The sequence below is a fragment of the Botryllus schlosseri genome, chromosome 13, assembly GCF_051294905.1.
Source record: "Botryllus schlosseri isolate E-star chromosome 13, Bs_hap1, whole genome shotgun sequence".
NCBI classification, from domain to species: Eukaryota; Metazoa; Chordata; class Ascidiacea; order Stolidobranchia; family Styelidae; genus Botryllus; species Botryllus schlosseri.
In genome coordinates this window covers 11,386,323-11,410,602 of record NC_137248.1, presented here as the reverse complement: position 1 = coordinate 11,410,602, position 24,280 = coordinate 11,386,323, and the positions used below count along the sequence as shown (strand labels likewise).

At 41.9% G+C, this 24,280-nt stretch overlaps 2 protein-coding genes across 3 annotated transcripts; both read left to right on the top strand.

The window, feature by feature from the left end:
* The first annotated feature begins 68 nt into the window (after positions 1–68).
* On the top strand, positions 69–15,498 carry LOC145454455 (transcription elongation regulator 1-like). Of its 2 annotated transcripts, XM_080332452.1 has the most exons (21): positions 69–346; positions 437–491; positions 919–1,064; positions 1,126–1,237; positions 1,677–1,769; positions 2,709–2,831; positions 2,894–3,082; positions 3,467–3,507; positions 3,571–3,716; positions 4,072–4,217; positions 8,444–8,531; positions 8,591–8,690; positions 8,768–8,857; positions 9,009–9,127; positions 9,198–9,348; positions 9,805–9,984; positions 10,718–10,888; positions 11,350–11,450; positions 12,433–12,595; positions 12,941–13,041; positions 15,132–15,498. In XM_080332452.1, the coding sequence occupies exons 1-21, from the start codon at positions 122–124 to the stop codon at positions 15,334–15,336; spliced, it is 2,745 nt and encodes a 914-aa protein (XP_080188578.1). In that variant the 5' UTR covers positions 69–121; the 3' UTR covers positions 15,337–15,498. The 2 variants fall into 2 exon arrangements, with proteins under 2 accessions (XP_080188578.1, XP_080188579.1); XM_080332453.1 differs by lacking the exons at positions 69–346; positions 437–491; positions 919–1,064; positions 1,126–1,237 and having other exon boundaries at positions 1,510–1,832.
* A 4,143-nt stretch (positions 15,499–19,641) lies between these two features.
* Positions 19,642–24,280, top strand: LOC145454484 (regulator of G-protein signaling 1-like). The gene is made up of 4 exons (XM_080332481.1): positions 19,642–21,187; positions 21,329–21,426; positions 21,494–21,657; positions 23,305–24,280. The coding sequence occupies exons 1-4, from the start codon at positions 20,991–20,993 to the stop codon at positions 23,554–23,556; spliced, it is 711 nt and encodes a 236-aa protein (XP_080188607.1). The 5' UTR covers positions 19,642–20,990; the 3' UTR covers positions 23,557–24,280.

The following is a 24,280-nucleotide window of genomic DNA, read 5'->3' as shown; positions in this document are numbered from 1 at the left end:
TGCAAGCTTTAAATCTGTATCGTTTGATTTGTTGGGTGGGGCGTTTGTCATCTATCCTTCCTTAGACTTATTTATCCTTTCTTAGACTTTATTTATCCTCTCTTAGACTTATTCAATAAGCATGCAAGGTGAATTTCCACCCAGGGGTCCTCGTTTCAATGACTTCCCTGGCCCTGGAAATTTCATGAACTCAAACGGCCAAAATCAAAATGGCCCGAGCTTGCTTGGACCGCCACCCATGTATCAGGGACCTGGTCAACAGTTCGACCAACGTTTCAGACCACCGCAAATGGGTCCAGCGCCAACGAACGTGGGCCCACCAATGGAACTAGGACCGCCGTTACAGGTTAGTATTATAAAATGAGTATAAATGCAGTCCCTTTCAAGTTTTAACCGGTATACTGGATTTAACTAATTTACTGCACTACGTTTACAGATGGGTGGGCCGCCTAGATTCATGGGACCGGGCATGCCACCGGGATTGCCTCCTGGTAAGCATAGCTCTTCCTTCAATCTTGTTTCACTGTTTCAGCGCTGCTGCACCCGCACCGCTGCACCAAATCGGTGTCCTGTGCTCACACAACTCTTCATTTTTTCATTTTTATTAGGTTACTTGGACTTGAAGAATCATCGCTGCTCACCTGTTATATTAGGCAAAACGTAACGAGATTCCAGTTTGCGTAGTGCATGCACGATCATGTCCATATCGTATGCAGTTATATGCATGCGTTCCAGTGTCCAGTGCAAGCATAACCACATGAATATCGCTGTCATCCACTCTGGATGCCCCCGAAAGTTTTGGTAGTTAATTGATTTTCCACAGACTATTAATCAGATGTTGTCGCTATACAGGTTTTGTGCAGTGCTTACAGCATATTGTCTCAATTTGAGCCTTTGTATTCCTATACATTGATACAGGAGTACCAGTTATCGACCCGTCTAAAGAAGTGTGGGTGGAAACCACTTCTGATCAAGGAAAGGTGTACTATTACCACTCGAAAACTCGCCAGTCAATTTGGAAAAAACCTACGGACGACAACGTGCAAATTATTACTCAAGCAGAAGTAAGACAGTTTTTAACGAAGCAAAGATTTGTTTCAATCGTGCCGATAATCATGGTCGCAGGCGAATGCTTTGGCAGCAGCTACAGCCGCTGGATTGGTACCTCCTATGCTGGGCCCGGGACCAGGACCTAATCGAGGACCAATGCAGACAGGACGCCCCCAAGAACATCAAGGTAGACTTATCCTATGTTTAAAAGTTTACCTACATAAGGCTGGGACACTATAGCATAATGTGGCTGATAACGAGAATGAACTGCATTGTCGAATAGCGTACATTGAAACATTCACAACTTACTGTTCATGATAATGCAAATTTCAATGAATTGATTGACTGGATTGCTATTCTAGTGTTATTGCTAGAATGATACATATGTTAATATGTCTAACTATGATATTGACGAAATCACTGCTGTTTTGTTAAGGATTTCAGGCTTAGTGTGAAGGAAAAAGTAGCGACCAACCGCATGGGCCTTCAAAGTCATTAATTTGACTGAAATGAGGCCATTTTTTCGTTACGAGGTAAATTCATTGATCTTACTCCTAGAGTGGAAGAGACGAAAAGACCACAATATTTTATTTCTGATTAGAAACTTTCACTTGTTGTTATTTCAGAATCGAACCGGGACAACCAATTGTACCATGTTTCCGAGCAAGGGCCGCAGAATCAGGAGAGAAATGAGGACATGGACACGGATGTCGAAGCCAGTATGCAGGGACCTTTTATTAAGTTTATGGCCGTACTCGTATTTTGATTCTACCTCCCTTAAGGTGAGGTAAAAAGTTTCTTATATTGATGTAACCACCGGTGGTTGACTGAACGGTTGGGGTTTGCTTACGGTTACGCTGCGTCGGTGTTATGTCTCGTGAATTGCTAATTTTAGCACATGCTTTGCTTGACAAACGCGAGATTTCTGCTGCGGTCAACAAGGAAAAGAGATGCAATAGACATTGACAGCTGGAGGACATCATGGCCTTGGTCATGCCTGATTTGTTTATTGAGTTTTACCTGACGATGAGTGGAGCTGAGCTTTTTTACAGAGAAAGTGTGCTTGCTCTGTTTGTATGATGTGTTTTGGTGGTGACGGACTGGGGCAGCATTTATTGTCATTGTTTAAAGATATATTGCGATGCCGACTTGAAATGTTTTTATAATGTGCAACTGTGCATTGATACACACACGCTCAGAGAAATGGTCTGTGGACATATGGGCATGCGACACTTGATTGATTATGCGGGATGAAGTTGATGTTCGGGTTTGGGTAGACATAATTTCGGTGTTAGGGTTAGTTTTGGGGTTGCACATTCACATGCTTGAGTGTTGTCTGCTCAACTGCCGTTTTTCATTGTGTCTCGTGTTTGAATGTCTGCCAACCTGGAGAAATAGTAGCAACTGCTCTGTTATTTATGCTGTACGCTGTGTGGAAAAACTCGCAATAGGCCTACCATAAAGCTACTCTGCTATGCTATCAAAATCTTCACTTGCATTTCAGATGTAGCCTAACCAACATGTTTTAGTGTGCAAACAACCTGGAATATTTACTGATGTCCATTAGGTTATTCGCGATTGTTTTGTGTCTATCGAGTCATCTGCAAAATTGACAGATTTGACCTTCTGTTAACATCCGACTCTCCCTTTTTCTGCAGATACACCACCAATGGAGGAACAGAAGCCTCCGCTGTTGCCTATGGGAATGGTCCCTGGTGGGCCGCCGCGACTCGGCGTGCCTGGTATGATCGCGCCAGGTCAAATGCCTCCGAGAATGCCAGGTTAGCGAGAGTACCTTCCAGCGTATGAACATCGTGTTAATTTGAACGTTTTTGTGAACTAGGTTTTCCAGCGCCGCCATTCGCAGCGCCGATGCCATTTATGGCCGGTCCGATGATAATGCCAGCCGGTCCCGTATGGAGAGCTCACAAAGCTCCCGATGGTAGGACGTATTACTATAATATCACGACGATGGAGACGCAGTGGAATAAACCAGAGGAGTTGGAAGAGAAGGAGACCCCGAGTAAGCCTGGTAGGTGGTTAGTCTTAATTAACGGTGGTTCTCCAATTAGGTGATTTCACGACATTTCATGAGTCTTCAGGCTTTAATATTTTGAATCAATGGACGTCGTCGATGAAGCAAGAGGCTCCGGTGAACTTTCACATCACCAAATTTGGTTTTCATAGCGAGAGATTTGAACTATATTTCCTACCTGGGCCTAGGCCCTTCCATTGATTCATTATCTCATTAAAGTAAGTGTCTCAAACTACTTTTCACTTGACATAATTGTTACTTAATTTGTCCACTGCACGACTTGTACCAGGGATCCGTCTGCTATTCTTTACTACCTAAAGACCCTATTCCGCTTTTTTCGTGTTATTTTTTCGATTCGTGTTATTTTTCGAATATTCTCAGATGAAGAAGCGGAACCTGTTAGGAAGAAGGAAGAGGACTCGGTTGGTTGCAAGAACTTTTTTTATATTTTTTATTTGGTCTTATAATCATTGTCTTGTTTATAGAACGAAGGAGAGTCTGCACCCAAACGTGCGCGGTTCAGCGAAGAGGAGAAAAAATCGCCAGTGACCACGCAACCTCGAACAGAGGAAGACAAAGCGAAACAGAAGCAAAAACCGATCGCCACGGAACCGGTTCCTGGCACTCCATGGTTGGTGCCGTTTTTTTTACATACTTCGATTTGACGCGACTCCTTGCCTTACGATGCAGTGTGGTGCCTTACGATGCAGTTTATCATACATTGTAAAAAGCCAATTAGTCGGAAATCACGAGGCCACCGAAATCTTGTGAACCGACTGCTAAACAAAATCCCAAATTTCCTGCAGGGTAAAGGCAATGATGGAGGAGTTTTTTGGCAGTAATGATGTTATGCGAAAGATCCACCTGCAAATAGAACCAAGATAGTTTCTTATGCGATTTTATTGCTGCGGGATATCCTTGTATTCTAAACACGATTCTAAGCATATAAACGCTATGAAAGACTGCGAAATTTTGATTTTAATCAGGTGCATTGTTTGGACTGGCGACGAAAAGGTGTTCTTTTACAATCCGACCACAAAGTTGTCAATGTGGGAACGGCCCGACGAACTGAAGGGGAGATCAGACATCGACAAAATATTGATAGACCCGCCACACAAGAGAAAAGAAACAGGTAGAGGTTTTTTCTGGCGTAGAACTGTACATCAGACATGGGGTGATTACTTCAGGAATGTAATCGATTGCGATTACGATTACTTCAGAATCACGCGATTACGATTACGATTACGATTACAGCAAAATCAGGAAGTAGTCGATTACGATTACGATTACATTGGAAAAGTAATCACGATTACTCACGATTACATTTGTTTTGCTTCTTAGGACTATAATCTTAAATGCTATATTGGAAGACAATACAAGGATTGCGATGAAAAGGCTTAATGAGATATCAACTCTCTTCATACATCATGCGTCATTTTCTTATTAAGTCATAATATACCAATTGCCCAACTTTATAGGGGGTGATCTATTGCACACAACGATTTGCATGATTGCCAGGTCTTTACCTGCAGCACCCCGAATTCCTTAATAGGGTGGGGAGCGTGCTCGAAGGGGAATCAAAAGTATTTCGTAAACCAACGTAAATTATAGAGTATTTTCGAGAATTTAATTTATTCTTGAATATGTTCTTCGAGCTTTGCGATTCAAATGTCTCTAGTACATGGGTCCCCAACGCGGACTAAATGAGTCGCCCGCGGTCGCTGTAGCAACTATCCAAATGAGAGATTTGAAAGTTGAAGCTGGTTTCATATGAGCAGCAGTTGAACATGGGGCGGCCGACCCCAAGAAACATACGAACGCAGTCGCTCGGGAAATTGCTCGTCTTCGCCCACGCGGCGGCTCAGCTGGAATCTATAGTTAATATTCCCGAGTCTCGACGCGAAGATTGGCACTTCGGCGTGCACTGCAGCAACGCAACTGAGCCCGAAGGAGTTGGTGTGAGTCCCGGCGAGTGAGCGTTTTTTGTTCTTGGTAAGGCCTAGGTGAACTCTAAGTGAAGAAATCCAACTGAACACGAATAAACGGCGGGAGTAAGTGGTAACCCGTCGGTCGTCGCAATAATCAGTACACACTATACAAGAAGTAGCTTTTTGTTTCAAAACGGTTGGTGACCCCTGCTCCAGTAGATAGCTGGGTTTGAAATGCCTACCTCTTCCCCCCAAGAAAAAAATGCACAGGCTATTTTATGGGAACAGGCATTTCGGAGCCGGTCATTACCCCGCCACGATCCCACAACACACCAAAAGACATGTGCAGTTTCGGCCAACACGCAACTCCACGGGATGAGATACCAAAGAAATACCTTGGCATTCGTCCATTGTCAATAGCCGCGCTGGGTGGGCGTGACTAATAACTCCTGTCCTTCCAATCTGGGCCCACAATACAAATGCCACCCGGCGCATCCTTGAAGGAATAAAGCCATGACAATTTGTGTGTGCGTCTCACGAAAGATATTCTTTTAGTCTGCTACGTTTGGGCGAGTACAATATCTTTTGATTATACAACAGACTGGAGGTCGCGAGTTAACAACATACAATAAAGTAATTATGACATCATACCAGATACTAGAATTATGAATTACGTGCCTCAGATCTACAGGTAAATCTGACACTCGGGGCTGAGAATGGTTATAAATGAATAATAATATAATGCAATTACCAATATTATTGACGAAATTCAGTTTTGAAAATTGACCAACGGTCGGACTGGGGGACGAATTGCTGTTTTGGTTCTGATTCTAGCTACAACCCACGCTAACATGTCAGGCTATATAAGCGGATCGTTATGGCGGCAGGTCCAAATGCTTAGTAACCAGCTGTGAAATAACGATTGACGCCCTTTTCAAGTAGTTATATGAGAATAAGAGTGAACATAAAAATTCTGCCTTCAACTTAATACATATACTAGGAGCTGCTGTTACGAGAAACGGCTAAGCACGGCTCGGTTATGATATATATCAGCAGCTGTTTATTTGTAATGCTTCGTTGTGGAAACTGCAATGTTTTATTCGACGAGTACAAAATTCCGAATCTTCGTCAGGTGCACGTGCGTATTACGTAGGCCTCCTGCTCGCCAAGTAGCAACGGTAAACTGCGTTTAACTATAAGCACAACCAAACATCAATACATAAGTTACTATTTGAAACTATAGGCAGAGTGGTGATCAATATCCTGCTGCGCGGTAGGGGCTTCTGTAGTGCATTGATAACCTGATATACACCACGGGGGTGTTCATACAATCACACTACAATGTCCGTCGCATGTCTGTTTACTATGTGTGGAATCTGTGGATACTTCTTACGCAATGACGAGCTGAGCTGATACTTCTGACGTAATAATGAGTAGTGACGTTTGAAAACAGACGTTTGTGCTATCGCTAACGTGGTATATTATCTCATTCTTGTTCACGAACATTCAGTTTATGTCATAGTCCTTGTACAAACAAAAAGTAATCGTTCTTTCACAGAAAAATCGATTAGATATGGGAAGTAGTTGTTTACGATTACTTCGGATTTTTTTCGAGTGTAATCGATTGCGATTACGATTACTTCAAAATGTTGTAATCGTCGTAATCGATTACGATTACTAATCGCGATTACCCCATGTCTGCTGTACATACGAGCTTATGTGCGGGAACAATGTATTTTGGCTTTTCCGGTTTCTAGACACGAATATTATTGTATTCGGTTTGCAATCACAACTAAATATTTGTAGAGGACGTAAGTTCATGACATTATAATATCATCGGAGTTTCTAGAACTAAATCGGGATGAGGGTAGTCAAATCGCTAGTGACAGCCTTTGTTGGATGTGTCGTCACCTCTCATGCGAACTGACTAATATTGTCGCAAGTAAATCAAAGTTCTGAAAGTATATTTTGTCATATCGCCCGGTTTATGTGACAGCTTTGTTCCGGATTGTGACCAAGTCTCATTTTGACAGCTTTGACTCGAGTCGTGTCGAGTCATTTTCAATTCACCACCGAGTCAAGTCTGAGTCATAGTGTTGTGACTCGAGACCAAGTCATTGCATGTTCACTGTTCAGTTTTGAGTTCAATGCGGTTCAACCCACATTTTTCAATTCTCGAGTGCAGTAGAATATCTCGTATTTATAGTATCGTAATTTTCCTTAGTCCTAACAGTTTCTGGCCCTATTTTCCAAGTATCGGGACTGATTGACGAAATACCGTAATGTGGTGACTTTACATTTTTCGAAGTTACAATGAAAAATCTGTCTTGGCCGTCCTAGTCTTGAGTCATATGACTTGGTTCGAGTCATGCACGATGACTCGAGTACAAGTGGAGTCCATACACAAATTGACTCGAGTCCAGTCATTTTACGCATTTGAAAAAATGACTCAAGCCGAGTCGAGTCACCAAGAAATCGTGACTCGAGTCACTACTACCCTGGCTTCGCAGATAAAAGTGGTTCAAACGATAATTCAAAGATATGCCATTTCCTCTAACGTGTGTCCGGTGTAGCTTTGCAGTACATGTTTTGGATTCTACTATGTGACCAATAGAGATGTGCATCAGTCCATAGCGGAAAATAGCAGGGTTGTAACCAAGTCACAAGGTTCCGAGTCACAAGTCAATCTCACTTTTATAGTTTTGACTCGAGTCAAGTCGAGTCATTTCAATTCACCACCGAGTCAAGTCCGAGTCCAAGTCAGCGAGCAGAGGGTCGAGTCCGAGTCATGGAATTAGGACTCGAGTCCGAGTCCAAGTCATTGTTATAGACTGCTCAGTTTCCAGTTAAAGTCTTGGTAAAGTCATTTTTTATAACTCTGTTTGGTGATATCGGATGTTTCGCATTTATAATATACCAATTTTCCTCACTTTTAGCAGTTTCTGGTCGCATATTCAAGTACCAGTACCAACAGACGAAATCCTAATAGTGTGTTGGCTTCGGAATTACAATGAAATGTCGGTCTTGGCCGTCTGAGTCTCGAGTCAATGACTTGGTTCGAGTCATGCGCAATGACTCGAGTCCAAGTCGAGTCAATACACAGATTGACTCGAGTCGAGTCATTTCCGTATTTTGAAAAAGTGACTCGAGTCAAGTCGAGTCATCAAAAAATCGTGACTAGAGTCGGACTCGAGTCGAGTCATGACTCGAGTCATTACAACCCTGGAAAATAGTATTGTCATGCTAAGCGTATAATTTCAGTGCTTGAAAACCTCACCTCTGACTCGATTTGTATTATTAGAATTACCACTCGAAACGCCCATTCAGTGTGTACTACTGTCTGTGACACGTTGATTCATTGCATTCTGTATCATAAACGTGACGCAATTTTTATCCCACGTTCTGTCATGCGTAACGCTATGCTTTCTAGAATCAGAACCAGCGGGTGCGGCCTTGCCGAAGGATGCGGCGATATCCGCGGTAGACGCGGCAGCTATGGTTAAAAAGAAATCGATCAAGTATGTCAGAAATCGTAAGCCTGCAGATCTCGATATAAAATTGATCTGCTTTCCGTCAGATCTGCGGAAGAGGGAAGTTCCGACGAAAAAGTGGACGTGCCCGCCGTTCCGCTTGAGGAAAGAATGAATCATTTCAAGGAGATGCTCTACGAGCGTCAGGTGGGTCGACGGTCACTAGATCTATGTGGTTGAAATTTTGGGAGATTTTGTGCTATCGTCTTTTGATTGGTGTTCAGGTGTCTGCCTTTTCGACGTGGGATAAGGAACTGCACAAGATTGTGTTTGACCCGCGTTATACCATGCTCAGCGTGAAGGAGAGGAAGCAGGTAACGGGTTTAGTGTAATTTAAGGTAGTAGGTGATGTCTCTGAGTAGACCTGATGCTGTTGAATCTTTTACTACCCGATACTGGAGAACTACCATGCTTTGAAGTAACGTACGTGATGTGCAATAGTGCAACGACTAATTTTATTCTCAGGCGTTCGAAGCCTTCGTAAAAGTCCGTGCGGATGAAGAGAGAAAAGAGAAAAAGGCGCACCTGCTGAAAGTCAAGGAGCAATTCAAGCAACTGCTCGACGAAGCCAAAGTCTACAATAAGTATGTCGCTCTTCTCGTCCATCGCGGGATATGAATTCACGACAGTTTTCTCTTTCCCTCTCGCTCGCAGGATGTCGTTTAGCGAATTTGCCGGAAAGTACGGGAGAGAGACGCGTTTCAAGGCTATCGACAAGATGAAAGAGAGAGAAGCTCTTTATAACGAATTCTTGAAGGAGACGAAGAACAAGAGATCAACCGAAGCGAAGGAGCGAACTGCCAAGGTTTGCATGCGGCTTAGCGGTCGCCATAAGCACACTTGACTTTTTCTGCATGGTGTCGTAGTTGTTATGGCCTAATTTGGATTAGACGTACACAATGGCGCAAGTGTTGTATCAAACTGTTTAAAATTTGATGACAGCTCATTCAAGACCAAATGTGTTGAACTCCGACATTTGCTAGTATAATCGGGGCTAGTAAACGGCGAAGTCACAGTTCTTTCAAAAGAAAAGGAACAATCAAAATAAAGTTGGATCTTTGAACATGACTTCGCCTAGCAGAAACTACCATACAGTAACGTAGAACATCAAAAAGCAACATTGTATGAAGTTTCTTGCATACATTTATCATAATTACATTACGCTTTTGGTGTAACTAAAGGTGTAATGTTCTGCCAAACCGGCTCCAAGCTCAAAAAGGATGAGAACCAAACCTCCGATCTTGACGATGAACTTTTGCAGATAAAATCCGACTTCGTGAAGCTGCTGGAGGAGAAGCGGGTGGAGAAGTACTCGCGCTGGAGCCGGGTGTACGAGAAGATCCACTCGGACCCGAGGTACGCGGCGGTCGACTCCACCATGCTGCGAGAGGAACTGTGGAAAGAGTATCTCGAGACGAGGCAGTCCGAGAAGAAAGGACAGGTACTGTGCTCGCCTGGAACTCTATATAGTGCTATCTCTAAATCCTGAGTGACCTGAATGGGACTTGCAAAACGAAAGGATGCTTTAATAGTGTTTTGATTTCACATAGAGTTAATATCGAAAATGGAAATTTGCTGTCCCTATACACGTGTGTGTCTCTCTGCCGCACAAAAAAAAGTTGTTCATTTATATGTAGGGTAGCCTTACCGTCCTTATTTTGAAGCGTGTTGTCAAATATAACTACGTTGGCCCAATTTTATATATATTTTCGTCATTAGTTTCCTAATTTCTCGGTTTGTATCTCATCCATGTTGATGGCAATCCTGTTTATATGTGATCGTTACGATCAAAAATTTGTCCGTTGAAGCAATTTAGTTCCAAGATGCGGAGGTCATTGTTTGTTGATTCTTTAAGAATTTAAAGGACTGAACGTTGCCGACTCGCTTCAATATATGGGCTCAGTTTGATGAAGTTATTTGTGAATACTTTCTTACCGGTAATTTGTGTCTAAACTTGAAATTACTGTGAGCTGGCGTCGTAGCTAATATGGAATGCGAATCAGAATGAAAACAGCTCCACGTTTCTTGCCAGAACGAAGTTTTGTTTGCCACCGACTCTTGTTCCATCACAGTATGAATCCATAGGTAAAAATATTAATACTCAAAGTCTAAATAATCGAAATATATTGGATTAAATAGATCCCGTACTGTATACGATCAAACTTGTTCCGTAGGACGACAACGAGGAATCCGAGAAAAAGCGTCGGACGGAGGAAAGCATGAAAGCCAGAGTGGAGCAAGTGGAGCGTGAGAAAGCGGAGAGGAGTCGTGAAATCGACTCGGAAAGGCAGAAACACAAACAGGACGAGGCCATCCAGCATTTCAAAGCTCTCTTGTCCGATATGGTACGAATTTTGGCTTTTCGAATCGCTTAGTTCGCAAAATGTTTGAATGCCAGGGGCTGAAGTAGATGTTGATTAATTATGTCTGAACACGAGACTGGCCAGTGGCCGTGCTTTATAGCTTAAACTATGTTTGACAGGGGTGGTCACTGGTCAGTAACGAAATACTTCTACTTTATCGAAGCACTATAGTGGTTTGGTTTTGCCTTCTTGCTCAATTAGTTATACTTTTCTACTCAAGTTTCAGTTTTAGAGGCAACCTGGAATATTAACTTGGATATCGCTGCTTCAGCTTGAGTATGTATGTACGACATTACTTCTACCTCTACTGGAGTACCAACAATCTATTCGCCTCGTTCCTGATACCGATACAGCTGCAATTTTCTCGCAAATAAACTCATAGATCAAACTCCTGTTCGTGACATACTGTTTTGACTGTATTGTTACGAATGCCTCCATTGCAGGTCCGAAACACCGATCAAACGTGGTCAGAGGCGCGACGGCAGCTTAGGAAAGAGCCTAGATGGGGTCTCTCTTCGTTGCTCACCAAGGAAGAGAAAGAAAAGTAAGCTTGTTCCACATTTGCAAATAGATGTAGCGTTTCATTATGATTCAGAAAACGGCCTATGGTTTTTAGTGGTGATCCGATTTGACGGCTAATCAGATGACCGCTATTGGCAACGTATTCAGGTTAATATTACTTGCACAATGTTAACAGACTCTGAATCAATATCTGAACTGCAAATTTTGGATCGGACATGAATCTTGCCCTCGGTTAGGTCGGCTGAAAAGTTTCCCTTTCGTCATATTCTTGCATTATTTCAATCACCGCAAGATGGCATGACGGGGAATTTTGTCACGAAGAGACTAAATGCCAATATTTATCAATCTTTCACCTAGCCGCCTAGCGGCTGTCCAGCTCAAACGCGGTTAGCTCATCGAAATACGGTCATTGAAATTGGAATTTTGTGTCGAAATTTGACCCGTGCCGATGTCTGAGCCTCATTTTCAGCAGGGTTGTAACCAAGTAACTCGAGTCAAGTCGGGTAAGCCGAGTCAAGTCCGAGTCCAAGTCAGCTAGTATAGGGTCGAGTCCGAGTCATTATGTTGACTGTTCTGTTTTCAGCTCAATCCGGACCAACCCAACTCTCCAACCCTGCACGAATGATATGGAATGGCTCTCATTCATAATATTGTAATTTTCCTCAGTCTTGACTGATTCTGGCCCTATTTTCCATGTATCAGGACTGATAGACGAAATATCAATATTGCGGTAACTTTACCATTATTCGAAGTCACAATGAAATGCCTGTCTTGGTTTTCCTAGTCTCGAGTCGTGCGCAATGACTCGAGTACAAGTCGAGTCATTTTACGCGTTTGAAAAAATGTCTCGAGTCAAGACAAGTCACCAAAAAATTGCGACTCGAGTCATTACAACCGTGCTTTTCAGCACTTGCAAGTGCCGTTAATTTGTTGCTCCAATGCTCCTCCTCTCTCTAACGTTCTGCTGCGATCCGATCGCGTGACTTGATCTCGTAACTGTGCAGGTTTTACGAGGAACACCTGGACGCCTTGAACAAAAGAAAACGGTTTTCGTTCCGGAAACTTCTCGAAGACTCCCCGCAGATCGTGTTGACCTCCACTTGGAAAGAAGTACGCAAGATGATCAAAGAGGACCCAAGATTCACCAAGTTTTCTTCCAGCGATCGGGTGAGTGCCGCGATTACTCGTTGCTTTTCAGCGATTAAGTTGAATCCTATTGCATATCAGATAGTGAAAAGTTCAAATTTTGTCCGTGTACAAGTTCTTGTGTAGAGAAAATGTAAATTCTGCACGGTTTGGAACTTCATTACAGCGAGTAACACTCTGTGCCACACATTGCGGGTTGTGCGACATTTTTTTTACGCTCGCGAAAGTGATTCGATCTCGTATTCAGCTGTTTTCATTATGGTGTTGGAAACGGATTTATTAAGATCGAGACATGCCGTTGCGTCATGTCGTGAAACGTTGTGTCTACTAAATCCTTTTTGCTAACCATTCTCGATATCAAATCAGAAACGCGAAAGAGAATTTGATGACGTGATGAAAGACAAGAGAAGCGCCGCCAAGGCTGAATTCCGAGATCTTCTCCGTGAGACGAAGCTTATCAGCCACAAGTATGTATATAGGATACTTTCCTGTGGGGTAAAAGGAATAATATTATATCTAAATAATTATTCTTGCCCAATTCGAGATCGTATTTAGCAGGGTTGTAACCAAGTCACAAGGCTACGAGTCACAAGTCAATCTCACATTTATAGTTTTGACTAGAGTCAAGCCCAAGTCGGGGAGCAGAGGGTCGAGTCCGAATCATAGTGTTAGGACTCAAGTTCGAGTCCAAGTCATTGTGTTGACTGCTCCGTTTCCAATCAAAAAGTCTTGTTAAACCTATTTTTAAACTGTTTGGTGTATCGAATGGTTCGTATCGATAATAATATACCAATTTCCGTCACTTTTAGCAGTGCCAGTACGCAGTGCCAATAGATGAAATCCCAATAGCGTGGTTGCTTTACTATTCTTCGAAATTACAATGAAATGTTGGTCTTGGCCGTCTGAGTCTCGAGTCGTATTGACTTGGTTCGAGTCATACGCAACGACTCTAGTCCAAGTCGAGTCAATACACAAATTGAGTCATTTCCGTATTTTGATCAAATGGCTCGAATCAAATCGAGTCATGACTCAGAATCATTACAACAGTCTTTTCAAGTAACACTCTGTGCTGCAAATGATCGCTGGTGCAGCATTAAAAAAAATCTTTCACTCGTCTAAATGTCTTGTATGAGAAATTGTTTTCATTCACACGACATTGGTATCACGTACTCCATGCCAAATGAAGGTAATGTTACAATTGCGGGATGCTCATCCTCGATTTAGTGTAAGTTGATATCGAGAAAACCATGTTTAACTGTTCGAGCTTTCTGGCTTCATGTGTCGAATTATTTTTTGTCTCTACAACTAGATTTCTATACAGTGTACTCGTATTGCGTCACGGGCCGGATTCAAGCCTTCAAATTGCTCATTGGCCGGACCAGTCTACTGATTCCAATATGTTACCTTGTGCCATTGCTTTTCACTTGAATACTTTGGAATTGGCAAAAATACGATAATTGTCCAGTGGAACACAGTTAATAACCGAGCCACTGCTGATGACGATATTAGTTGACATATTTTTATGCGACCTTTGCTGTAGTCGTAATCTGTCGTTAGCCCAGCGTATGCATGTGAGGAACACGAGATATTTACCTGTAAACTGGGTTTGGGTTAGTATTATTAAATCGCAAGTCGGGTTTCTCTTCCCTATTAGTTGGGAAGTTACACAGCAGCGCGATCATAGATATCTGAACTTCATAGATATCTGAACTATCTATTTGTGTAACTAATAAATTTCCATGTAAACTGCATATAATGGTTCCGCATTGGCGCTTTCGCTTCTGTGAATGGCTACTTTTTCGTCCATTTTTCCAAAAAAATTTTAAAATCTCAGTGTGCACTTTTTGCCTTCTCGAATTAAAGAGAGCGAAACCACAACGTCGTAGTCGGTGGTTATAATGTGGCTCATGGTCATGGCCGTGCTCGATATTGCTGTCATGAGAGAATATTTAATGAAAGTATTTCCTGCCAAAAATCTCAACATTTGTTACAAATGTGCTGGATAATATAATTTTTCAATCTACTGAAAATTGCTGCGGGGGCCAGATGAAATCATCTGGTGGGCCGTATGTTTGACACCCCTGTTGTACACCCATCAAGACATTTACCTGAATATATTTATTAAGAATCAGCTTTTATTATGTTCGGTCGTCCAGTAGGCGATTGACCTGCTATGATTCTTAGCATTGCCGAAAATCAGATGAGCTGCGACACGTTATTTCCTTTTAATAAACATTCCCAAGTGGTCCACACGATGTCGCTTCTGTTGTTTCCGATACTGTACAAAACCAAACCACGAAATCCCGTCGAAGCCACTGGACCCCATCGCACTATTCCGTCAGCTACTGTATTCCCTTCGATCATGTCACTGCTATACACACATACACATATGACTGTCTCCCGTGGTACGAAATTTGAACTGCGATATCGTTAGGCTGCGCTTCTGTTCTCCCAACGCGTGGACGAAATCGCTCGACCGCGTCGCACTATTACGTCATCGAACGTACACGCGGTGGCTCTGTTCTCGCTCGCTAGTCTCATATAACCTACTCGCCAGGTCGAAAGAGCTGACGAAGAGCAACCCACAGCACATGAAGGAAATCATCGCCGTTCTGGAAAACGACAAGCGCTACCTCGTTATGGAATGCATGAGCAAGGACAGAGACGATCTCATTTACTTTTACATGGACGATCTGCACAGAAAAGGGCCTCCTCCGCCGCCCACGGCCACTGAGCCTTCGAGGCGGCCGGAGAGGAAATGAATTTTGTTGCGTTTCTCGTTGAATTTATTCTTTTATCAGATGAGAATTCTGTGTGGTGTGGCAGTCGATTCGTTGCATGCGGCGAGCAACTGTCGTTGTGCGCTTTCGTCCGGCAATGGGATCATGTGCATCTTTCTGGAATAAACGATTTGTTCTTTGAAATTTTCTAGATGATGTGTTCGCGAATGATGTGCTATTTCATTGTTAAGATGTAATCTCGATAATGACTTATACCATCTCTTTTTACCGGCCTTCTCGTTGGTGATTGCAGGAGCTGAATTAGTGTCATTTTCGTAGCACACTTGTGACAGTGTCTACTAGTCAATTTAAGAACATTGTGGAAACTCGCCGCGGTTACGCAGTAAAGTTTTGATGCGACAGTACTTTTCAACCGAGGTGCCGCGAGAAAAGTGGGTTGCCGTCGACTTCAGACGCACAAACTTTGAGTAGCATTTGAGAATATATGTCTATAAAAGTCAGCTAATTTCGTTGTCCGTTAGGGAACAGCCGATGATAAAATCAAACGAGTGATCCAAATAGTATTGAGTAGTTGAGACCAAGCACTATGTAGGAAGTTAACGAAATGAAACTTACGGGGTTTATTGAATAGATTCATCACTGCTGTATTGGGACGATTAACGACACTGGGTGCACCAGTCTCCTCGTCGCAGCGATATCGAATCCATCGATGGCATAATCGTAATGGATCACGCCATCCGGCATTTTAAGGTGCATTTGTCGATCTGATGGCAACGAGGCAAAATCTGGGCATAAAAACCGTTGGTTTTTTTCATCGGAACAAGGAGGATGTCGAACGACTCGCATCAGTAGCTTTACTCTAACATCCACCTTGGCCCAGAGTGCCCGCGATGTCACAGTTCTTTTCGATGTTGATCGTATTTGAAGTCGCGGCCCTTTCTACTAAGCTCTTTCCATTCCTTTTACTGGGCTTTTTTGTCGCAGTAAGAACGGTAAGGGGGAAGATGAGCGCTGATATGGCTCCGACGGTAATCGCACCCAGTCCGCCAAATTGGTGGGCGCTTGTCGTAACCACTGCACTATCTCCCCCGCCGTTGTATGTAAGTGTCAACCTACTTCTATATCAACAGGTTAATGGCGTGATAGATTGATTACGGTAACATCGGAATCCGTTGTTGCGATAGATCACGTTCTATCAAAGTGTGCGCACTGCTGTTCTAGCGGTAAGCAGCGATATCTCGGATACGGGGATACCACGTACAGGGCGTTTCGCCATACAGCGCTAGCCTACCCCCAACACACCCACACATCGTTATGAAAAATCCTTTTATGTAAATAAGTCGTAATCGTTTTCTAATTTACTGTAACTGCTTTTCTCGTACTTGTAGCATAGTAACTTTATTATTGTTGATCTTACAGTCATTTACAGAAATTCGCTCATATTGATCTTTTTCGAGGAAAATGGAAATTTCGGGTAATCCAGCATCGACCGAAGAGATAAAGCACGCATCATGTTAGAATGACTATCGTTTAGTAGCTCTATCAGTTGATTGGATTTAGAAGAAGGGATATGCACTAGGTCAGGGGTAGACAATCAGCCGCTGTCAAAATGATTCTTTTTTACGGAACTATAGCGGTGTTTGAACAAAAGTTTTATCCTTCATTATAATATAACATGCATTGGGGGCCCGTGCAGACTTGGGCAATAACTGGATATTTTTTATTTGGTCTAATTCTAATGTAATTAGAAATGTTTCTATGCTCTAACTTTAAATTATATTCTAAATTATAGTTTTTCATGAAAATGGTACAGGCGAGCTGTTGTGTCCGCAACGATCCAAACTCGTTGTACAATGTACATCGTACACAGACATGATTATGCGAATGAACGCTTATTTGATATGATATGAACTGAACTGATTCAATTTCCAAGTTTTCGAAAATTCGGTAATTCTAATTACAATCTAATTTAGAAAAAACTGTATCTGTAATTCTAATTTCAATCTGACTAATTTCAAGTAAAAATGTGTAGCTACGATTCAAATCTAATTGGAAAAGCTGAAAATTTTCAAGTTGTCCAATCCAGTTCTATGTTCGTTCAATGTTTCCTCAAGATGCGCGCACACAAAAAAGCCGAAGTGATGACCTTTTTTCTAGTCGTGACGCACTGTTGTACAAGGGACCGCACAGTAAGTTGGTGAGTGCACGCAGACTCGCGTGAAATTACAGGGAACATTGGTGACGTTGCAGGACACCTCTGCCCCCTCCGACCGTTCATAAGTCAACGCTATCTACAATTGAAGTAAACGTCTGTGAAAGGATAATCTGGGTGGTCATGACACCTGATTAGACCAGTCATGCAGTCTTGCCAGCTTTCGCCACTAATTGTGCAATGTACGCGTATAGCCGCACACACATACCAAGAGACTGTAACCGGTGGTTCTCAACCTTTTTCAGATCCCTACCCGAGGCCGCAAGCTTGTATGGAGCTGTCTGAGGGTAGTATAGGCAATTATTAGAGATGATGGCATGATATTAGAAATGTTCCCAGCAACAAATTAAGATCAACACGTTCATCCTCGTACCAGCAAGGTTGTAAAATGTGATAGTTGAAAAATTCACTCTTGTGAGCAAACATGTAGTTGTAGAACATAGTATAGGCCTACTGTACGTACATTACACAGCAACAACTATAGGCGCGCATACTGCGTGCAGTACAAAACAACGTGTGGCCGACATGTAGGACCGTGACTTATGGGCTACAGATAAAATTGAGTTTATCTTGGTTCTTAACCGGTGTTCCACGGAATACTAGGGGATTCGCCTTCGCGAGCCAGTTTCTGGGGTTCCGCGTCCATCAAGAGATACACACTACTCAAATATGTGATTTGTGATGATACGCTTGATGCACCGTGACCAACATGGGTTGCTGGTAATTAGGCCCATGCAGTCTAATTGTGATTGTTGTGGTGGTATGTCGTGTGCAGTGGCGTACGCTGTTGAGGTTGGGCTTCGAATTCGAAACCACGTCCTTATGAAATGACAGTTCCATCGCCAGTATATTATAAGCTCATTTGTAGTTAAACAAATGGTATCACACTGTTGCATTTCGATTCGACTGGACAGTACGATGACACTTTCCAAGGTGAAGCCTCGCATTTTTGAACTGGTATCTGAAAGGGAGCAGCAGAAATCACTGATTTTCAATGAATATTTATTATTATAATGCTCTCGTTTTGTTTGAAAATTAAATTTTAATGGTTTGATTCTTTTAACACTCTGTATCTGTAGATGCACAACTCATGTGGTCGATGTCCAGTGAAATTTTGGGGCTTGAAGATTTGAGCCACTGATCTATAGACAATAATTATTACAATAATCGATCATGAAACATGTAGTGCTTGAGAGCTGGTATTATACGTCCCGTTTCCAGTAAGTATTGGTAACCGTCATTTTTGAGAAGAACTTTTCTGCTGTTTCTAATTTCGTAGTAAGTTCCAAATGAGCACCATATCAGGTCGAAGGCTGAAGGTAATCGAGTAGCGAAACTTGTTAAAAGAGGTAAAATGTGCAATAAAGAAAATAGTTTACTTGTTCCCACCACCGGGATAATAACGAAGGAAGAGTCACTACTCTGCTGGTCTCGAACTATGGAAGCTGAATTAACAGCCCATGTCATTGGTGCCCGATATTCAAGTAAAGTGTTTTGTTATTACGCCACAATCAGTAATAGCTTACCCGTCAACTGACATGTATTTTGCTAATAGGCCGAACGTCTCGTCATACCACATATTAAATATTATATCCAAAATTGTCACAACATACTAGAAGTTAATGAGCTATGCGCATGCGCATAGTCGTCAAAACAGCTTGTTATGCCTGCGTTGAAAAGTCTTCGGAGAAATCGTTACTTGCATTTACTTGCATCCATTTCCTGTCTGAATCACCCACACCTGCAATATGTCATTTTGGAACACAGAATGGCCTGTCTAGACTTGACATTTGTTAATTGGAGCCTACCAGTTAATTCAGACCGGCATTGTAGTTGTGACGTAATTTAGCCGAAAACATATCAATTGTTCCGTAGCCAAGTTGATATAACAAGCGGTGTCACAATATTGTTCAAAGTGATATTGCAGTCGGAAAGGAAAGTCGAGTCAGTCTTTGGGCGAAATGTTTGACAATACACTCGACAATATACAAAGGATAGTGACTGGTTTTAAAATACATAAGAGGCGTCCTATTCAAGGACATATAACGATAAACGATTTTTGTCGATTTCTGCAAAATATTGACTTCAAAGGCAGCCGTCTACAACCTCGTCAATAGTTCCTTCAGTCGCAGTCGGTCGCCGTTGTATCAGTTTATTCTTTGTTATTATAGGAGGATATTCAGATACGATATAAATAGGGCTGGGCACAATGCTTCGAGTACTCGAATCCGAATCGAGTATTAATTTTAATGATTCGAGTCGAGTAAGACGATTTTTCGAGTACTGAAATTACACGCTCCTCGCCACTGAAAGTTAATTTATCAATGAGAATTATAGTTTTGATACTATTTTCCAATTTTGAAGGCTTGAAACCGTAATTGGACGCATCGAAGCATGCGAAACGTAGTACAAAGCTACCAACGTTACTGGAAATAACACATTTCCGAAGTCAAAATCATCCCATAACATTGTCACAAAATGCAATGAAATCGGTATGATCGAAAAAATACCAAAGCATCTTTAATGTGATGGATAACATGCATTATATTCTTTGTTGTGGCAATAAAACGTACATATTTGAACTTTGACATATTACATTCTTCTGTGACGTCATAATGAGTGATACTTGGATACTCGACTCGAAGCCTAATACGTGATTCAGAATCGAATCACTCAGGTACTCGACTTTGCCCAGCAGCCCTATAGTCAGCAAGCGTGAGCCCAGAACAACAATGCGTACGTGCCTTCACTACTGTATATGTACAATGCACATATCGTCACATGCATTCCCTAATTTGGCTTGTGAAGTCCGGGTCGCGTGACAGCTACGTACGAAGATTCTCTCTGTATTTGCTACCGAAATGTGGCAATGATATTCCGCACGCGCCGACGCTAACGCGCAAAGCACATGCGTTATAAATCTGTCACACTCATAAATCTTGATGTAATCTAATTTGTTTAATGAATCTATGATCGACATTCGTGAGAGAGGATCGCTTTGTAGATATTGTCGAATAAACCTGTCATCAACCCATTAGTGATGATCTGATGAATGATTCCCCAAAGGCGATCGCTGAACACGTGCGTCTGTCTCATGACAATGTTGATATTGAATTATTGTATTTACTGTCCTTTCAAATTCTTCTACGACAAAAGCTTAAAGTTCAACGTACTCGTTTATTCCGAAGACTTTTCAAACTTGTGCACATTGTAACCCATTATCCGGCGATTATGGATCTTCATGGGTGGCATTTGATTTAGCCAACTGCCTAAACAAAGAATCCATGTTATTGAACTATGGTTCCCAGAATAATCTTAGGCGAAATCAAACAATGGTCTACCTCAGCGTGACTTCAGGTCAACTATAACATCTCGTACGCACTAAAACGAGCGTCATTTAATTCCAGTAACGTTGTCATTTCAAGCAAGACTAGTAAAATTCTGTTACAACGAGCGTATCGAAATGCCGTCACGTCCAAAACAAACTTTGGTGTCGACCATCAAACACAAGAGGACCTCGCTATTGGATTCCGCGGACGCCAGGGCTGCACAATTTCCAGTAACCAGCCGCAGCTTTGCATCTGACAAACACGCCGCCCGGATGAGCCTTGAGCAAACGCAGGCGCCTAAAGAAAAAAGACTCTTGGGCAAACTGAGGAAGTAATGAATATTTAAGATGTTTGGACAGGCGACGCACCGTTACATTTCTCGACGTAGTAATCTAATGCGTGCGGGTCATAAGTTGGTGATAGCTGGTAGAAGTGTGATGCCTCACGAAGCCACGCTTATCCTTGTTCCCAGGTCTTACTCTGTTGGGACCGCGGATTCCGATGCCGTTGAAGTCTTGGCAATGAATATTCAAAAACCACTGACGCTGAAGGCTGTACTGCAAGACGCAGGTATATGCAATTCGACGAATTGAAAGATACGAGCTTTCTTATATCTAACGACCATCTATCGCTACAGAAGCATTATCCGAATTTCGCAACTTTCTAATGAAGGAGTACAGCGATGAAAATCTTGATTTTTGGTGCCTTTGCGAGAAGTACAAAAAGGAGAAGCCGACGAAAAGGCGGAAAACGGCGAAAATTATTTTTGATACTTTTGTGAAAGAGAATTCTCCAAGGGAGGTGAGTGAGTCGGTATAGGAAGATATGCAGAGTTGTGCGAATTATCCACACAGTAACTTATACTAAAATACTGTCACAATACCATCTATATTTCTTTTTATTTCCGCATCTCAGAGTTGGAACGAAATCAGAAGTGACTCAAAACTTGACCAATGAAGGCAGCAATTTGTAAACACATAATTATATAGTGATTTAAAATTCTGGCATCGAAGGCACCACTTTGTACTCATAAATTATAACGTGATGTATACATCCTGTTTTGCAGTAGTGTGCTAGGCCTGCTGGTATATGACATGGTGAGTTATTATCTGCATGATCATCTAGGTTTTCCGCCAACAATTTACGCAATTATAGGCATTCTAGAATGAACTCGGTGCCATTTTCCTTCATGTTCTTTTGTTCTGGTCATGTTACCAGCAATGTCACAATATATTATTACGATTCAATATGATCAAATGAAAGGATTGTCAGAATTCAATGTTTTCTATCTACTTCTCTGATCTGTAATAGCGTTTGGCTGAAAACCTTTTTGTAATTATTGGACATCACATCACTCATAATCTGGAGAAATAAAGAAACATTCCCATAAAGCTGTTTCCAACGTTTTCACCGAGTAACTGTAGAGCTAGTCTGTACAAATTTGGTCGTTTCGTCATAAACAAGGGATTTAGCTGTAAACGATTAGTCTTATACTTAGTTGTGTTTGTGGACATTGTAACGAGTTGTTGACCGTTTAAATGTTTTCGGTTCCACCAACGCCTCCGTCAAATGACTTGTTTGGCAACATTTGTTGTCAATAAAATTTGCGTATACATTGTCAGGCTATTATATTTATAACTTTGACTCAGCACTTACTAACTGCGCAGGAGCTACGGCGCATGACAATTGAAATGGCAGTTAACATTCTCGACATCGCAATTATCTACTTTGGGATTGTGAATCCCTCAATTCTAAGACCGTGATCTTTTTTCTGTAACCATTGTCCATAATTATTTTTAGGATATTTATCGTGCTCTCAGCGTTTTTACGAGTCACCTTAAATTTCGTAAATACAATAGGTTTAGGATGTCCAATATTGACTCGAACATCACTACACGCACTTAACATTTCAACGATCTTGTCGTCTTGTGGTAGCATCTGACATAAACCTGAACAACGTGCGTAATGTCTGAAATTTATAACAACGTCACTCCCATCAAAATACCGGCGTCGTTGCGATTAATGCTCGACTGCCTTGCTGGGATGGAGCTGTATAGTTTTCCTGAACAACAATCACTATAGAAACACCACTCATACTAAAAATCAACAGATTGCGCTTTGGATGTAGCCAATTTTGAAGATGTTCAGTCAATGGCCAGATAGGAATGTACGAATCTAATCAAATTTACTTGGTCACTGCGAAAAAAAAGATCTATTTAATCGTTATGCACTGTGGTAACTGTGCTATCTAATGTCGTGCTGTCCGATTCGCTCTGTTAATCGTGTTGTGAGGGTATACTGTGTAGGCCTACTTTTGTCACTTTCTTCATGCAAATGAGCTAACCCGATTATGCCAATCGAATTACTTGCGATATTGATATTCAGTTGAGATTTCGCGTGCTTCAAATAACATAATTCTCTGTATAATCATATTAATATTGGTTACAGATAAACATCGACTCCCGGGAAAAAGCGGAAATACGCAGAAACCTCGATAACCCCGACGAGTCAACTTTCTCCACGGCGCAAGATCTTGTGTTCGTTTTAATGCAAAGAGACTCGTTTCCAAGGTTTTTAACATGCCAAAAGGACACTTTGTATGAACGCAGGAGAGGTTCTCACAGTCCCACAAAAAGCTCAAAATTTTTTGGCAATCTTTCGCTTCGACGTAAGGCATACAAAAGGAAGTCATCGGTGTAGTGCAGTGATATCGACGCTGCGGCTATATACCGATTTATTTCATGCGGATTGCGGAATCATTACTTATCTATTATTGAGTACTCGCAAATATTTACTGATAGGTTCACTTTTAAATGCACTGTGATGTATTTGCTGCAGAATAGCGATACGCCGATGACTTTAAGTCTTTACGTCTTGCGTATTGCAAAACGCGCGTTGGGATTTATAGCTTCTTAAAATGTCGTAAACCTCGAAACGTATGGCAAAGAAGCATATCGGAGCTTTCCGTTAGGGTTGCACATTAGCGGATCGTTTCGAAGTGTACACGGCTTTTTATTAGCCAATTTGTCGCCGGATTCATATCTCAATTATTTTATGCGTCTGTCTCATAGGCGTTTAAATGGGGTTTGGTTATCGCTTCCTACGCCCTTGGTATGCTATTGGTTCTACTAATCTGTCAACAGGAATGAGGCAAACACGACGAAGAAGTCTATAGATCAAATTATAGCCGATTGTGAAATGCAATTGAATCGGTCTTCTTCAAAAGCTGTTTGCGTTGCCTCGATTTTATTGTTTATCTTTCATTATTGTTGTTGTTTATTGCACCCGATGCGCAAATTCGCACCCGGGTAGCTTTCATCATAACGTAAGTACAGTTGATGCGTTTTCATTCTTTGTGCTGTGTGTTGGTTTTGTCGTTTATTTCATGCTGCTTTTGAACATGACCCAGTTCAATTTGAGAGAA

Coding starts and splice junctions, on each gene's coding strand:
- LOC145454455 (XM_080332452.1), top strand. CDS start 122: ATGCAAGGTGAATTTCCACCCAGGGGTCCTCGTTTCAATGACTTCCCT. Junction 1,238..1,676: donor ACGCCCCCAAGAACATCAAG/GTAGACTTATCC, acceptor TTGTTATTTCAG/AATCGAACCGGGACAACCAA. Junction 12,596..12,940: donor AGTTTTCTTCCAGCGATCGG/GTGAGTGCCGCG, acceptor ATATCAAATCAG/AAACGCGAAAGAGAATTTGA.
- LOC145454484 (XM_080332481.1), top strand. CDS start 20,991: ATGCCGTCACGTCCAAAACAAACTTTGGTGTCGACCATCAAACACAAG. Junction 21,427..21,493: donor GGCTGTACTGCAAGACGCAG/GTATATGCAATT, acceptor CTATCGCTACAG/AAGCATTATCCGAATTTCGC. Junction 21,658..23,304: donor AAGAGAATTCTCCAAGGGAG/GTGAGTGAGTCG, acceptor TATTGGTTACAG/ATAAACATCGACTCCCGGGA.